The sequence below is a fragment of the Dipodomys ordii genome, unplaced genomic scaffold (genome assembly GCF_000151885.1).
Source record: "Dipodomys ordii isolate 6190 unplaced genomic scaffold, Dord_2.0 Scaffold5, whole genome shotgun sequence".
Classification (NCBI taxonomy): domain Eukaryota; kingdom Metazoa; phylum Chordata; class Mammalia; order Rodentia; family Heteromyidae; genus Dipodomys; species Dipodomys ordii.
The window spans coordinates 26,876,523-26,894,366 of NW_012267221.1; the positions used below are offsets into that span (position 1 = coordinate 26,876,523).

Consider the following 17,844-nt stretch of genomic DNA (forward strand, 5'->3'; position numbering starts at 1 on the left):
ATTTGCCCTGCAGAAGCTCTGCAACTTTATGCAGTCCCATTTGTCCAACCTTTCTTTGATTTGTTGTGTTTCCGGGTCTCTAGTCAAAAAATTTCGGCCTGAGCCAAGGAGACCTAGGGTTTCTCCTATTCCATGCTGTAATACTACAGTAGTATTTTATGTTTGGGGTGAATGTTAGATACTGTATTTTTGATATGCATAAGACTTATTAGGGAAATAGGTATAAATCTGCCTGAGTTTCTGGACTGATCACTTGCCCTGATTGATAGGCCATTTGGGTTTTTCTCCTCAGGAGAGAAGAAGAATATATTCTATCTGCAAAAAGGAAAGAAAATAATATTTTTGGTGATTTGAAGGGCATGGTAGACATGTTTTACCAACAGTGTCTGTCTTTCTACTTGGTGGGCACATGAAAGCACTGTTCTTGGTAGAGTGAGGTCATGTGACATGTTTGGGTCAATGAATTGTTGAAGTGGGGCATTTAATTGTCAATGCAAGATCTTCTAGGGCCCTGACAGGAGATCCAGAATGATGCAGATAGTGCTGCTTCATCTGCACAATCCAAAATGAGGGCAAAGGAATACATGTTCATGAGCATTTTTTTTTTAACCATGAGGTCTAGTGTAACATAGTATATTCTGTATAGACTGTTTATTCTATACTGCATAGTTTAAAATTGAAGATTGATGCATCCTATGTAAGAAAGCATCCTGGAGATTAAAGTCTTGGAGCCTAGCCAGCTAGGATCTATTTTTACCCCTACCACCTGCTAGATATAGGATCTCAGATTTCCTATCTTTTCAAACCTCATATTTCTCATTTATGAAGTGAAGATAATAACTATATTTATTCCCCAAAGCTGCCAAAAATTGCTTCAAACTTTATGGCTAAGACAACAGGAATTTATTCTCCAATATATTTTTTGAGGACAAGAAAGCTATATCAGTTCACTGAACAGGAATTAAGATGCTAGCAGGCTGGGCTCCCTCTGGAGGTTCTGAAGAGAATCTATCCTTGCCTCTTTCTGTTTCTGGTAGCTGCCAGCATTCCTTAGCTTGTGGCCATATCATTTCAGTCTCCACATCATCTTCTCACATCGTCTTCTCCTCTTCTGAAATGTTTGATCTCTCTTACAAGGATACTGTGATTGAATTTAGGGCCCACTTGGATAAACCAAACTCATCTCCCAAATCAGATACTTTCTTAAATCACATTGGCAAAAATGCCCTTTCCTTCTCAATAATGGCTACAGGTTTCAGACTAGGACCTGGTTCCTCTTGTGTCTATTATTATGCCTACTATGGCAACTATATTTGAAGGCATTTTATGGATTAAATGAGATAATGTGCCTCAAACAGCTATATGTTGGTGCATGAATATATGTTATTCCCGAAAATGTCAAGTGTTAAGATATCAAGTGACTGTTTTGGACCCCAAAGTTCACATATTAGGTATCCCATAAAGCTTAAATAATTAGCCAGCAGTCCTAGCACTAGAGAGACTGCGGTGGGAGGATTGTTTGAGACTGGGAGTTGGGCAATCTAGCATGATCTTTCATCAGAACAATAAAATAAAATTTAAAAAAGGAGAGAAAACTGAAAGAGCTATTAACTTTTATCAGTAATTAAAGACTTTGAATTGGGTAATTACCAGATTGAAAACTATTGTTGCCATGAAACCAGAATTTGGTGGTGGTGAAAACAGAGAAATGTAAACACATGGCTGTTGTGATACAAATTAAATTGGGTGTTGCACATGGTGGTCATAAAAGGCCTCTGATATCTGAATAGTATTAGGAAAGAAAAATACAATTTCCTTTTTAGCCTCTTTTATTTTTCTCTCCAAATGTGAAAAATAGGGACCCTGTACCAAGACATGATTACTTATTCAAAAACCCTATTTTAGAAATGCTTGCCTTAAGAAATCGTGAAAGTGTTGTTCAGATTTAGCACATTACAAAAATCTTGTAGGCAGAAATAGTATCGCTCAGTGAAGAAAAGACTGAGCTTAAACCCTATTGTGACTAAGCCTGCTGCTGTTTCTTTTTTTAATACCATGTTAATGTGGATGCAAATCCACTAGGGTTTCAGTGTCTCACTTAGCCTCCCCCTACTCCCCCCCCCCCATTCCCTCCTCTGCCGAGCCCTGCCATTAATCACCACTTGCCTGTCTGGAGATCTCCCACGGTTTGGTCACGGCTCCAAGGTCACAAGCTGTCATTAACATTGATCTGAAAAACAGAACCGAACAAAACAGCCTGAGTGATCTTTTGTAGCATTCCTAAACAAACCCGTCCTAGATAGATAAATAAATAAAATGAAAACAAGGCCAGCTCACGTCTTCTTTCCCTCAACAAGGGGCAGCACTGTTTATAGTCCCTGTGTTTGGAATCTCTAGCATGCCACCACACTGCTGAGAAGACAAAGCGCTCACACATCCCCTGGTGGCCCTTTTTGTTTGGTCTGCAGCAAACCAAGGAAAGCAAAACACTCCTTTTTCTACACCTGAGCCAGGCAAGCTCTGTTTAAAATAATTTATAATGCACAATGTTGCTGTTTTGTTTTTTGTTAACTATAAGCCAGGGAATCAATATATAACACTATGCACATGTCCAATGAATCTTTTGCTGACTTCTCATTGATTGATGGTAACAGAAGAATATCCACACCAAAGAGGTGAGACACACGACATATAAGATGCAGGGTGCTCCTTCATTTTCATGGGCTCCATAGAGCTGAGATTTATGGGAGCCATACCATGTCATTCTAGTTTACTACCTGGATCCTACATGTTTTATGAGCATTATGAAGAAGAAACACCTTCAGCTATAGCTTTCATTAGACTGAGCATGTAAGAAAACACAGAAATGATTTGAATAAGGTCTTTGAGAGGCAGACTTACTAGAATTTTACATCAAATGATGGAAACACAGGAATGATGAAAACAACTGAAATGGTAGGTGGATTATAATTTGATGTAATGGGAAGGGGAAAAACAAGACACACAGTCTTTGTCCCAAACCTGCTTTCTGTATGTTAAAACTAACAGTAGGTGATGAAAGGGATATAGGATTTGAGCGGGGAGATCTCATCTTGGCTGACTGCTTTTGGAAGAAAGGGTGTGTTGTTAAAGGCTGTCCTGCAGTTGGGTCTTAACATTTTCTATGCCAGATCCCAGTGCCTTTGAATCATGTCTGCGGCCCAGATGGCAAAGCAGGCTCCACTGAAGGGAGGTTTGTATAATTTCACCAGGAAATCTCTCCAGGGAGCAAGACTGCTCAGCAAATAATAGGTTATTCAAGGCACAATCAGACTGCATCAGCATCAGCAGCCTGCTCAGATTGGAGCAGCACTTAGAAAGCAGCCAACTCCAAACAGCCCAGTGTTAAGCATTATGCAAAAGGAAACACATGGGTCTACTCTTCATTTTTGATCCTTTGTATTATAAGCATTTCCATAGTACATACCATATGCCTCTCTCTGTACTAAGTATTTATCTAACAAACTACTAGTAAGTGAATCCTTACTACTCACAGTAGTGAGCATTATTGTTCCTCTTTACAAATAAGTAAATAGAAGCACAGAGAGATTAGCTTTTCAGAGGTGAATAAAGAATTTACTATCCTGTGTTTATTACAAAGCTACTGGAACCCATCTCATTATATTCTTATACTTTTCTTTTTCTGTTCTGTTGGAATGAAAACGTGGGTTAACATGTGGGCAGTGCCTCCTGAACAGAAAATAACTACTGCAAAGTTGCCTACTGGGATTATAATTTGTATAATTACTCAGGTTCTGTTCAATTGATCATTTAAAACTTATCATATTATTATTACCTTAACCAACTGATCAACAAGTTTCTTGCATAGCTGTTAGGTGCTCAGATGATGATGATTTTAATAGCATTTATTGAATAGTCACTTCAGGGTGATTGACAGTTTTTCTTTGAGATAAGGGTTCTAGTATTATTTCCATTTTTACCTACCAAAAATTGTGGCTCTGAATAATTAGGTAGCTTGTCCAAGGTTAAAATTGCTAGATGTGTCAAAGTTAGGGCTGGAATTCACAACGTCTTACAGAAGATTCCTTACACCAACGAATGCCCTAATAGTAAAGGAGCAGGAAGTCTATGCAGAAAATGATAGAAAAGGCTGGATGTAGGATAGGTTAATTGACCAAAGCCTTTACCCAATTAGCACCAAACAGAGAGATCAATCAAAGTTGAAGATTTAAGAAGGATTTAGCCAGGCCATGGTGGCTCACGCCTGTAATCCTAGCTATTCAGGAGGCTGAGATCTGAGGATTGCGGTTCAAAGCCAGCCTGGACAGAAAAGTCTGTGTGAGACTATAATCTCTAATAAATTACTCAGAAAAAGCTGAAAGCGGTACTGTGGCTCACATGGTAGGGCATGAACTTTGAGTACACAAAGGCAAGCCCTGAGTCCAAGTCCTGAGTTCAAGCCCAAAGACTGGCAAAAAAAAAAATGATCTAGTTAGACATTTAGGGAGTAGATGTGAAGATCATTTGAAGAAGGAGTGGAAGGAGAGAGAACAAGTGTATGCATAAATTGACAAGAGCCTAAAAGAAGGATTGACAGGGAGAGCTGAAATGCAAGGGCAAGGACAGATAGTTACAAAGGAAATACTAAAGGAGAAGAAGGCACAGTTATCATTATTATTATTTTAAAAATCAAGTTTCTGCAAGAATTTATATTTCTAGAGTAAGAGAACAGAGAGGAAGCTTGTATCAACTGTTCAAGTTCAGTCTGATTTATAATTAAGTGAATCACCTTGGTCAAATTGAATGCATGGCCTGAAAGAAGGGCATCAAATTTCTGTCCTAAGTAGCAGGAAAAGAATGGCTGTGTATCTAGCATATCTAATACTGGCAGCAGAACATTTTAAGTATTGTTATCTATTTGATTAGTTCTGTAATTTTAAAACAATTAATAATTTACACAAGAGGTCCTAGATTAAAACCCGAGAACCACCAAAAATAATTAAAAGAAACAATTTTTATTTTAATACTACATTCAAGTTTAGTAAATAATTGTATGTATGAGCTGAAGTTTCTCTGTACCCAACAATGTTGGGTAAAGAGAGCAACCTGTTTCATTGTTTAACATGTTAAAGACAAAAACCACATATAGTCACATAGAATGCCAGGATGGAAGGAACTCAAGTTATGTGTCTGTATAGTGCTATCTTTGTTCATTTCACATGCACTGTGGAAAACAGGATTTTGTACAGCTAGAGGTATAAAATTCATTGTGAGTGAGTTGGTGTAACTCCAGATATAGTTTACTCTGGAACGTGAGGAGCTAAGTCCACTTGTTTGAGGGACTGACTATAAAACCAGGCATTTTTGGATTTTGCTTACATTATAACACATATACAATGAGAGGGTAAGAAAGAATTGCTAATTTCCTGTCAATTATTTTTGTGTTCAGCAGTAAAAAAACAAAAACAAAACTGGTTAGAATTTATCTCAACCAAGGATTTTCTTCAGGGAGAAATAGTACGTCACTGACATTATTCAAACCTTAGGGCATATGGCAATGCAAACTGGCTTTTAGTTGGTTTTATTACTATTTAAAATTTCTCTGCAGATATTGTTTCAGCAGCGCCTACCTTCGGGGCATCTCAGTCAAACCAAGCAATGCAACAGGAAAGGCAGACACCTGTCTTTTATATACTGTGCTTTCAAATAAGACAATTTTTCCTGGTGGGCTTCCCTGGAAAAAAAAATTGAAATTTTCTGCAGAAAAATATCTAGCTGGAAGCTGGGGACAGGTGATTCACGCCTATCATCCTGACTATTCAGGAAGTTAAGATCTGAGGATTATAGTTGAAAGCCACCCTAGGCAGGAAAGTCCTTGAGACTCTTATCTCCAAAAAAGCCAGAAGTGGAGCTGTGGGGAGAATTCCAAGGCCTGCAGTTAAATGGAAAAAGCAAGTTCAGTTTGGTATGCAAATATGCAGTTTATGTTAAAATAACATGGCATAAATATCCAAATATGTAATACACACACTTGAAAATGGAACAGTGAAGCTTGTTGAGATTGGTTTGGGAAGAGGAAGAGGACTGAGGTAGAGTGCTAGAAGGGCTAAGTCAGTTATGCAAATGTAGACATGTCAAAATGAAACCCCCTTGTATAATTGATGCTATTTCTTTAATGTAGGAAAATGATGGTGGGTGTTGGTGTTTCACATTTGTAATCCTAGTTACTTAAGAGGCTGCAAACTGGGGATCAGTTTCAAAATCAGTCTGGGCAAAAAATGTCCTTGAGATTTTTATCTCCAATTAGCCAGCAAAATGTCAGTATGTGAAAAAGCTGAACCAAAGCACATGGCCCTGAGTTCAAAATTCAAGCTTTAGTAATAACAAAACAAATAAGAAAATTGGGAAAAAGCAAAAATGGTCACAGGGTACACAGGTGTGTAATACGGTGGGAATGTCCAGGAAAGACAAACCAAGCTGAAAATGGAAGGATAGCTATGCAATCAGTATAGGCATTGGGTTGGAGCTCAAAGGAGACTGGGCATACATTTGTAATAATTTCATTCATTACAGAGAGATAGATTCATATATTGCATAGTAATTTCACAGTAATTACATAGTCATTCATAGTATTTCACGCATGCATATTCATATAATGTGTATATAATTATTCATGGAATACAGAAATTACATGAAAAGAAGTCTTCTTGCAAGAAGTTGAGTGGACAAGTGAAATGTCAGAGTGATGGAAAGGGGGAAAGAGAAAACTAAGATGGGACTTTGAGAAAGTCTGGCCTCTAATTCACTATGTGACTTCAGGTGGCCTTGCACTCATGATCCTAATGCCTCCACCTCCCAAATGCTGGGAATACAGCATATAGCAACAAGCCTTCCTTATTGAGGAGCTGCAAGCACATTTTTAGGTCTAGAAAGGCCATCAGCATCAAAACAAGATTTTGAAAATGGAAGCCAAGATCAGTCATAGGTACTGGCTTGAAGGAGGGTATGGGGGGAAGACAATAAAACTAGGATGAGTAGAGGTGTCATTTTGAAGAGAGGAGAGTGCTTTCACTCTGAGAAGAATGAAGAAAGGTCTCTAAAGGTAACCAAGAAGTATTCAGAGTGGAGAGGGATGAGATTAAACCCTCTGTGACCTCAAGAGACTTCCAAGTGAGGTTGGCTCCAGAGGGAAGGAGGCAGGAAATATCCTGAACTGGAGGTAAGGAGTTGATAAATAGCAGATATATAGCTAAGATAGGAATCACACTTAGGGTAACTCATGGTTGCCTGGTTGTGAGCCCGAACCAGGACCTCATACGCTTCCCAATAAAACCTAGTAGTGTGAGAACAGGAAGGAAACACAAGATGAAGACAGTGAGAGCATGGTCTATGAGAGAGAACAATGACACTTAATGTGCTGGAGCATGTGTAGAGTGGTTTGCTGTGCAAAGTCTAGAACAGGCCCTTACTTCTGCCCCACACAGTGTTTAGGTTGTTTTCTATCCACAGTGCTTATTATCCCTAAAGAAAAACAAAGGTAACTTACCACTTTTCTGCACTCTGGGTAACTTTGGTTCCTAAGGTTAAAAAATCCTGTCTCTGCCCACTTGCACCTTTCCAACACCAGAAAAAATGAAGAAATCAGGAGTTGGTGAAAGTAAATTAATTTTCTAATTTTGAAGATAGATTTATGGAGAGGAGAAAAAGAAGTAATAAATTGCAAGACAAAACGATCCATTCTTTATCTTGTCTCTAGTTGTTCAACTAATCTCAAGGTGTTTTGGATGTAAGTGAAGATTTATGACTTCAAAAATCTCTTAATATGCTTTTAGCACTGTCAGAAAAGTGTGTCTAAATGTTCAGATAATGAAAAAACACTGAAATATGAGCTTTTTCTTACCGAAATATATCACGATGGTTTTTGATGTTCCAATCATATTCTCCTTTACTGACAAGTTCAAAGAATTCAGTTCTCCTCCTGCAGGAAAATCAGATGAAGAAAAAAAGAAATAACCTGAAATGAAATTTCTGTCTGTGGGGTGACAGATACATTTATGGGGGACATATAAGACCACCTGAACCAACTGACTTAATATTTGAAATCGTAAGGCTAAATAAAGCACTATTAAGTCACTTAAAAAAAAAGAATGCTGAGGCTTCAAGAGATATCCACATCACTTCTGAATATATTTACAGTGGAGGATATTACAGAACCATAAAATGGAAGACAATGTGAAACTGCCTTCAGGATTATGTGCTGACACTCTGTGACACTGTAAGTCAGAGGAGGGAGGCAAGGACAAATAAAAGAGCGGACAGTTGCAGAATGTTCTTTTATCATCCAACATAGAATTGAGCTGCATCATGACCCGAGGAAAGGTAGGCTCCCTAGTAGTAAATTCAGGATAAAAAATACTTGCTTTCCAGGTTGGAAAGCAACTATCTCACCACTTCAGTGCTTAAACACATCGGCTATGGAGACAGAAAGTAACTCTCAACAGTGACTCAGTTTCCTACACGCCGTGCAACTTTGGAAGGTTGCTTAAGCTATCTGAAATTCACTTTCTTCAAGTCTAATGTGAAGATCATATTTGCTAACCTAGGGTTAAATGTGAGGATTAAATGAGATGATAAAAGTGAAACCTTTAGCCCAGAGTCTGATACTTTAAGTGTTTGATGAATCTAAACACGCACCAAACACACACACACACACACACACACACACACACACACACACACACACACACACACACACACACACACACACCATCTACTAATTTGGAGATATATAAAAGAGAAAGATGGAACACCTGAAAGTTGTAAAAAGAAGGTGATGTGCTCACAGAGGAAGGTGCTTAGCTTGGAGGCTCATGGAAAGCTTTCTGGAGGAGCTTCTAGTCACCATCCTCATCATTTTAGGCACCTGGATGGGCCACTTCAACCTATGAGTTATTTCAAGAAATTACCAGACTCCAAGCTCCATGAAGACAAGGGCCTGGCCCATTTCTGTTCACTCCTTCTAGCTCAGTGCTTGCAACAGTACCTGAAGCTCAATAAATATTTGTTAAATTGATGAATAAATTAAAATGATTACTTCAAAAAGTAATTTTTCAGCCACTGATTTCAATTAGGTTCTAGGGGCTTCACAGTTAGAGAAACTGGGATTCTAAAACAATGTGAGATCTATTCAAGAAAAATGCTGTCAGATTCCTTCAGACTAGAACCCACTGGACAACATAACAACTTACATAAAGTAAGAACACAATTTCCATCCAATATCTCACTCACTCTCCACTAAATATCTTTCTATCTGCAGACAGAAAGGGAAAAAACATTTTTGAGAGATATATTACCTAGGTGGTTAACTTATTGGGGAAAAATCCCTTTTTAAGAAATATAAATCTTTGACATGCAAACTGAATACCATCATGAAAATAAATTCCCTAGTGATGAAATATTAATAGGTAGAGTTTCTGGTATGGAATTCTTAAATAAACTGAATGCATGTTTGGTCTTTGGTTTCATATGACACTAACAAAACCAGATTTCTTCACACTGGGAAGAGAACATTCATTACCCCAAGAAGATGGTAGATAGAAGAGAAATGAGAGGAATCTCTTCATAAGGTGTATAAAAATCTGTAATACTAGTTAACAGTCAATACGTTCTATTTATTCTGTCATTTCAAGGTCTGACTAAGGCTCCAGAAGTAATTCTGTCAAGTTAAACTTGGGACATCAAGGTCTGAGGGTTGTTTGGCTTGATGGTAGAGTACTTGATAATATGCACATGGACCTGGGTTTAGGCCCTGGATTAAATCCCCCAAGCCACAATAGGAACTGTGAGAAATCTAGTATTGGTAGAACCGTATATACTGTATACCTGGTAATCTGTTTCCTCCCATCATAAGATGACCACATTCTCTGTTTGGTACTAAGCATCTTCACATATATCTTTATCATTTTTCTAGGTAAGTGATACACCTAGCATTGTTCTGCTTTTTTTTTTATTTTTATTTTTGGTCCAGTCGTGGTGCCTGAACTCTGGGCCTGTGCGCTGTCCCTCAGCTCTTCATCTCAAAGCTAGCGCTCTACCACTTGAGCCACAGTGCATCTTTCTGGCTTTTTTCTTTTTGCTTATGTGGTGCTGAGGAATCGAACCCAGGGCCTCATGCATGCAAGGCAAGCACTCTACCACCAAGCCACCTTCCCAGCCCTGTTCTGCATATTTTAAAACTTCATAGAATAATATCATATTGAATGTATTCTTTGGCGTTTCAAAAAAATGATTATAAGATTGATCTGTATTGGTATGTATACTCTAGACCACTCTTTCTCACAGATGCATGACGTTGCATGTATGATGATGCCACTGGTTATATACTCATTTTCTGATGATGACATTTTAGATTGTTTTCATTTTTAAAATTTTGTATTCTTTATATTGTTTCTATGAACAACCTCGTACGCTTCTCCTTGTAAATTTGTGTGTGAGTATTATGTGTGTGTGTGTATATATATATATATATATATATGAGTACAAGTAAAATTTCTGAGTCATATGTTTGAGTTTTCATTATAGTTGTAGACTATGAGTGTTGTCTATAACTTCTGAATGAATTTTATAGATGGGGAAACTCAAGGTAAAGGAAGGTAAAATGATTCTCCCTGAGAAGTTGTGGGCAGATCTAGGTAGATTCTAATTCCCCAGTCTCCATTTCTGGCCCTTGGGATAATCTTGGTAAACTTTAGGTAGCACACATCTTTGAGGCCAGATAGGCCTTCATGTTGAGAGTTGATGCCATGTCCCAGCTGACCATCTTCATGAGACAGAATAACATCATGGGCAGCTGTGCCCCGCCAGAGGCAGTACCAACTAAGGTAGACCTAGACAGTGATCTCTCCACTAAAGGATGTTGAAAGAGGGGCCCAGCCCAAGTTGATGGTCCACTGTGCAGGTAGTGTACTTCAGATTTCCTCATTCTCAACAATAATTACAAAACAACAAGAAATTTCACTGTGCTTTTTGGAATGAGTTTATACATAGAGTTTGTCCTTTTAGCATGTGTGTGTGTGTGTGTGTGTGTGTGTGTGTGTGTGTGTGTAAATGACATGAAACTGTTTGAAATAGAAGTACTTTTAGGAACACGGGACTCTTAAAAGGAATATTTGAAAATCCACAAAATTATATAATACTCCCCAGATCCAGACTCTTTTTGTCATGAGGAACTATGTCATTAACTTCTCAAGTAGATCATTGGGAACCTTGGATTTCAAGGACAATGGCAAGTACCTCAGCTAGTGAAAAGCAACTTACTGGAAAATCTCATTTATAATCAGATATGTTTTTATTAGGCTTTTATTCTGCTCTGCTGACATATGTTCCACTCAGAAAAATGGCAGTCTTTTAAAAAGCATCATTTCAACAGAACTGTTAAAATTACCCTCAAAAATAATTCCAAAGATTGGTTACATTCACTCACCGCTACATTGAAGATCTTTCTGGTTTGTGATTTATCTGCGAGGCACCTTTTGATTGTAAAATGAGAAATCACCATTCCTGTGTATATTTTAATCAGGGAGTGTGTGTGTATGTTTGTGTGTGTGTGTGTGTGTGAATTTAAATGTGTATATCTTATACATGTTATCTATTCATCTGATGATTTGACCCTCCTTAGCCCATGGACATTTGGAAGCTTTCCTGTGCAAGTGAGAAGCCATCCTGCATAGCCCCTGCATTCTCAGCTCCAGACTTACCAGGCAGAGGTTGCCGGAAGCTTATCTGTGTGGGCAGGGAGGGCAGGTGCAGGAGGAATCCTGTTCCCTTGGTGTTCTTTCAGTTTATTCATAGGTAAATCATACATGTGTAATTAGTTGCTAAAGGCATATTCTGGAAGGTTTATGGGCTTTGGGCACCAAAGCTTTGGAAAGGGGAATAAAAAGTACTATGCAGATGTCAACTCCTGTCATTCATTTTTTTAAGGTAGAGTCTTTCTGTGTAGTCCAGGCTGGCCTCAAATTGGTGATCCTCTTGCCTCTGCCTCTCAAAGGGTGGGATTACAGCACATCCAGCATGAAGTTAATTTCAAAGTAAATGTCCTCCTTGTTCTAGATTAGCATTGATAACACAAGAAACTAGCTAAGCCCATGAGTGAAATGACCTTTTCCATGCTTTGTTTTGTTGATAGTTATAAATGAAGGAAGCAGAAAACCTTAACTTACTCTAAATGTAGAACATGGCAGATTGGAGGTTATAATATTCCTGTCCAACCACAATCAAAGTAGTTGTGAAAACTGAGATCTAGGCAGAGCTGGTTCCAGCTGCTCTGTGCAGTGACTCTGGCCGTAGCATTCCACCTGTGATAGTCTGCTTTCTTCCTTCCCCTGTGGGATCTATGTGCCTGTAGTCCTATGTTTAAGAATTGCTCATTTTCTATTTAGTTGTAATATCATGTGGATGAGTTTTAAAATGTGTGTGTTAGACAGGAACCAGTGGCTCATGCTTGTAATCTTAGCTATTTAGGAAACAGACTTCTAAGGATCTCATTTTGAGGCCAGTCCAGGCAGGAAGTCCAATCAGACTCTTATCTCCAGTTAACCAGCAAAAAGCCAGAAGTGGAAGTATGGTTCAAGTGATAAGAGTACTAGCCTTGAGTGAAAAAAGCTAAGGGTTAATGATCAGGCTCAGGCCTTCGTTCAAGCCTTAGTAGCAGAACAAAGAAAAAAATGTGTCAGAAAAACTACCAAAATATTTAACCTATTAAAGGCCCATATAAAATGGGATCACACACATACAAATGTACTAAGTAAACACTCAGGAAATCTCAGCTAATTGTGGCAGCTGATTAGGCCATCTTTGCTGACTTACTTGCAGACAAATAGTACCAAACCTTTGTGACATCTCTTTGAAGTTGTAACGTTTGTGATTTTAGATGTCTCTCTCTGCCCATTCCAAGTGTCATCTTTTATGAAGCATATTTTATTAGGTTTCTGGCTGAATGATTTCTTTTTTATAAGGTATTTTAAATTATCAAAGCTCTTCCTGGTAGGTAATCTTTTCTGCCTTCCACAAGGACCTTAGCAGATGGGAAGGGTGAAATGCCTATCCTCGTATTTCTGACAAGGAAACCAAGGCAAGAGAGGTTAAGTAAGTGGGAGCCTCTCTTAGTCACGTGGCTAATCACTGACAGGGTATGTCTGATTCCTGCTTGAGCTGATAAAATTACTCTTTAATTATCAGGGACTGCAGGGACTAAGAAATAGGCACAGGAAATCAATTTCAGAAAATCATTCAACAGTAACCAAGTTTTCAGTGAGTTGGAAAACCAGACTAAATAATTAACCCCCCAGACTTGGGGTATGAAACCTAGACAATCATATCAAGGATTTGTTTGTTTTCCTTTAAATCTTGTAAATCCTGCCTTTATACACTGTGAGTGGCATAGAATCCCAAAGACACTTGAGCCATTAGAAATGGAAAGTTTCAAGATTGTTTCAAAAGAATCTCCACATTTCCATGGTTTTTTTTCCCCTCTCCTGGAGCACAGCAAGAATCCCTGTCCCTAGTAATGAGTCACAAATACTTCTCCAAAAGGCAGGGATCCACTCCCTGCCACTCTGGTCGTTTCCTCAACTCTATCATGACATTTGATTTGAGTAGTAGGAGCAGAAGAACCAGTGGGTAATCAGACTTCAGAGCCAGATGTAGGGACCACCTTACATGCCCTAGACCTCATTTTCTCCAAATCTTGAACTATACCACTAAAACCACAGATTCTACCCTGGAACCAGTCCTGCTGGGATTCAATGTGGAACTGGGAAGAGCTATAGAAATCGCTAGCCTTGAGCGCACAACCTGGAATTACATGGAAGTCAACACCCCTTAGAGTAAACTGGCTGACAAGGATGGATGCTAGTGGAAAGTTCTGAGACACAGACTTTCTCAGATGGTCCCATCATCACTGGTCAACGTGGCTAACCATGGAGATGACCAACAGGGAATGTATCCTTCCAGTGGCTTCCCTCTTTTCCATTTCACTGTCCCAGTCTCTGCCTCTGCTCCTCAGGCATTCTTGCTTTATTTCCCAAACTAAACTAACTATATTTATGCCACAATCTCCAATTGTGACTTAGAAAAGAATATATCAAACCCAGGTTCATGTTAATTTTAAGCTGATTAAAGTATAGCTGAGAAAGTCAGTATTGCCACAAACTGTATCCTCAATCAACGTATTCTTGATTCATTCCTTAGAAGGGAAAAATGGTGGTTGTAGGAAAGGCCCTCCTCACCCAAAGGATGTATGGTTTTAGTTTTGCCAATAATTAGTTACGTGACCAAAGCTACCCTATTTAACCAATGGAAACTCAGTACCTGATTTCTCAAAATAAAGGAGATGAATTAGATGGCATCATTTTTAAGATTCCTTCCAGCTCTGTGATTGTATGTGAAATAAAAGCATCTGGGTGACAGTGTGTAGAGTTACTTTCCCCTTCATTAACTTGAGGGATTGTTTTGGCTAAAAATATGGCAATACTTTAATGCAGCTTTAGACAGGCAAGTGAATCAGTCCCCTGAAGGTCTAGATTAGAGAATGAATAGCTATTCAGAACCTCAAAAAATAATACTGCTGGCAGAAAGAGAACAAGCCAGCTTCTATGAGAGTCAGCAAACATTAGCAGGGGCTGCAGCATTAAGATAAGAACAGAGTAATGAGAAACCGACTCGCCACCAACTTCCCTGTCTGCATCCCAGCGGTCACTCATCCCTAACAAGGTTTACTTGATAAATGGACTCCATGGGCTGAGATTTTTTTTCTCCCTTTAAGAGGTGGTTGAAAACTTGGTTTGGGAAAATGCTTCTACTTTGAAAAAAACCCACAAACACAAAATCCACCAGTGTCAGGGACAAGAAATAAAAACATTAAAGAATGCAGGCTTTCCAAAATCCCAGATCAAGGAGGATCAGTCCAGAAAAAAAGAAGGTCATGATAGTTAATGGAACATGAAAACCACAAAACATGTAAAATAAATACATCTATAAAGCAAGTGAGAGAGTTGATGTCATCCCTTATAAGATATTTGAGATAAGTATTATCTCCATTCTACACATGGAGAAAAGAGGCTCAGAAGGGAAGTAATTTAATGACATACAGCTAGTTAACAGTAGAGCTGGGATTCTTATCTTTTTAAGGATGTATGTTTATGTTAATTAAAATTTATACTTATCAAAATACTACATGGACATACTAACAAACCTAACAACAGCACTAAAAAGACATATAATGAAGTGTAGCTATTTTCCACCTTTCTGCTTTTTGTTCTTTGCATTTCCCAATGCTCTCATGTTGTGTTTCTAATTGTGATTATTTCTCATAAGTGGTGTGTACTCATATTTGCTAAGCAGCCACTCACCACTTCTCTAGGATTATTTTTAAGGCATTCTATTATTGCCTCTTGTAGGATAATACATAGACAGACCTGGTTGAAGTAGATAAAGCCTGTAAAGGAGAAATGAAATACAAGAATATATGGGGGCAGATTATGGATGACTCTGAAAATCGAACCAAACTTAAAGCTTTCTTACGAGACAATGAAGGAAATAAGTGATGGAAATAAGAGATGCAAGCCTACAATGACAAGAGCTTGAAGTGAAGTATTTCTGAGTATTTCCTATATACAGCTAATTGTAATGCAGGTCAAGATAATATAGAAGTCAGTCATGAGATACAAGAAGAGAGAAGAAAGTGGGTTCAAATCGCAGGGAAGGATGACAGAGAAAAACAATGAATGGAATGTTGGGGAGGCAAAGAAATAAAACGTGACAATGAAAAGTCTGCAACCTTTTTACCTGTCACATGAAGATAGAAAAGTATCAAATCATTTGTGATCATTGACAGTACAATTTTGATAGATTGTGCAGATGCACTGTGCTCTTTGAGTGTCACAAATATAGAAGTAATGTACACTATTTATTTAAAAATAGTAAAATAAAAGCAAGTTGAGAAACAAAAATCTGCTTTGGATCAAGTGAGATAATTGAAAATTTGGTCTTTAAGGTAAGAGAGAATGAAGCGTATCACTGGAAGAAGATGGTTCCAGGCTGTCAAAAGAGGAATTATCTGATTGAGTCAGTCCTCACAGGGAATGAGAAAGATGTGATTTTCTGCCCAGAGAAAGGCCTGAGCTGTGGAAAAAAGGGAAGACAGCTCTTCTAAGAAAGAAAAAAGAGGAGAAACCAAGAACTTGACTTTCTGGTCAGCCTTCCATCAATTAAGATGTTTATAATCATGGTCATCAACATCATTATCATCAATGTTCTTAAAGATTGGTTCAGAAATAAGAGCCTAAAATAGCAGGGATAGGCAGTTTTCAAAATAAAATTATAAAATTATCATCCTTTCATTTCTGACTCAAGAGTTCCATATAAGGCTCATTAAAAAAATAGAAATCTTGCCATGGTAACCATGGATCTTTTGGCTTATACATACTAACTTAATGAACTTCATTTAGTTAGAGAAGAAGCATTAAAAATATAGCCCTTTTTATACATTGATATCAATGATAAAAGAACAGGCAGCCCACAACATGGACCTAAAAATTAACTATAAGCTGAAACTTCAGATATCCATTTGTCAAATAGATCAAATGCCAATACCTACTCAAAGTACAGAGTGAGGTCTGTTGCTAATATTGACTGCTTCAAAAGCTGCATAAGGTCACTGTATTCCTTGGAGGACAAATTAGCAAAGATGTTATGACCCTGTAATGAGAAAGTAAAAAGTCACCAAACACATCATTAAGTCTCTGGGTTTTGTTTACATGTTTTTCCTATATTAAAAAATATCTGGGAACATAATAAAATCATTTTTAAAGCTTAATAAAAAATTAAAATACAAACATTCCCTGGCAAGTACTGCAAGGTCAGGAAGTGAATCATTTTTGAGGAGGTCCATGGAGGCATCCTTGATCACGTGTTCAGTGTGGAAGGGAAAACCTTTGGAAACATTTGAATTTTTCATATTAGGGAAATGTTTGTGTCAATAACTCCACTTCACTACTAATTTCCTAGGGAAGTACATGAAAGAGTCTCAGGCAAAACATTTGGGAACTGTTTGACCCTACCATGAATATTCCACTACTAGAAATGCTTGCTGTGACAATAAGATACACTGATGAGGTAAAAAGGCGAATAGACCAATGGTTCTTAGTGATTATAAGGAGTTTTTGTGCTCTCTGTCTCGTCTCTCTGACTTTGTCTCTGTCTCTGTCTCTGTCTCTGTCTCTCTCTCTCTCTCTCTCTCTCTATATATATGTATTTTTTTTTTGTCAGTTGTAGGGCCTGAGCTCTGGGCCTGGGCACTGTCCCTCAGCTCTTCAGCTCAAGGCTAGCACTCTACCACTTGAGTCACAGCGCCTTTCTGGCTTTTTCAGCTTAGGTGGTGCTGAGGAATCAAACCCAGGGCCTCATGCATGCAAGGCAAGCACTCTACTGCTGAGCCACCTTCCCAGCCCTGTCTAGAGATATTTTTTGATGGTCACAACATGTTGTGATCTGCTGACATTTAAAGAGAGAAGCCATGTATGCCCAGGAATCCTACAATGCCCATGAAACTTTGTACAACAAAGATCTACTTGGCCTAACATGACAGGACTGCTGAAGGAAAGAAAGCTTGCATATACTACTAAAATGCACTTTAAGGAAGGCCATGCTGGATTAAATTCAGTACAAGCAAATGATTACTGAACAGCTTTGCTTTTCGTGCAACTGGACTTTAGAGGTAACGTTTATCTAAGAAAAGTTGCAATTACAGCTTTATCACCATACTTTGGAAAAGCTTTCTTGCTT

General features: G+C 38.3%; 1 protein-coding gene across 1 annotated transcript in view; it reads right to left on the bottom strand.

Moving 5' to 3' along the window:
• The window catches only part of Pde11a (phosphodiesterase 11A), a 209,385-nt gene that overhangs the window by 40,844 nt on the left and 150,697 nt on the right, over window positions 1-17,844 (bottom strand). Inside the window, exons 13-15 of the mRNA XM_013028053.1 lie at window positions 16,658-16,758; window positions 7,901-7,978; window positions 2,167-2,230 (exon numbers count right to left, since the gene is read on the bottom strand). Of these exons, the coding sequence (XP_012883507.1) occupies window positions 2,167-2,230; window positions 7,901-7,978; window positions 16,658-16,758 (243 nt within the window). The remainder of the gene's footprint in view (window positions 1-2,166; window positions 2,231-7,900; window positions 7,979-16,657; window positions 16,759-17,844) is intronic.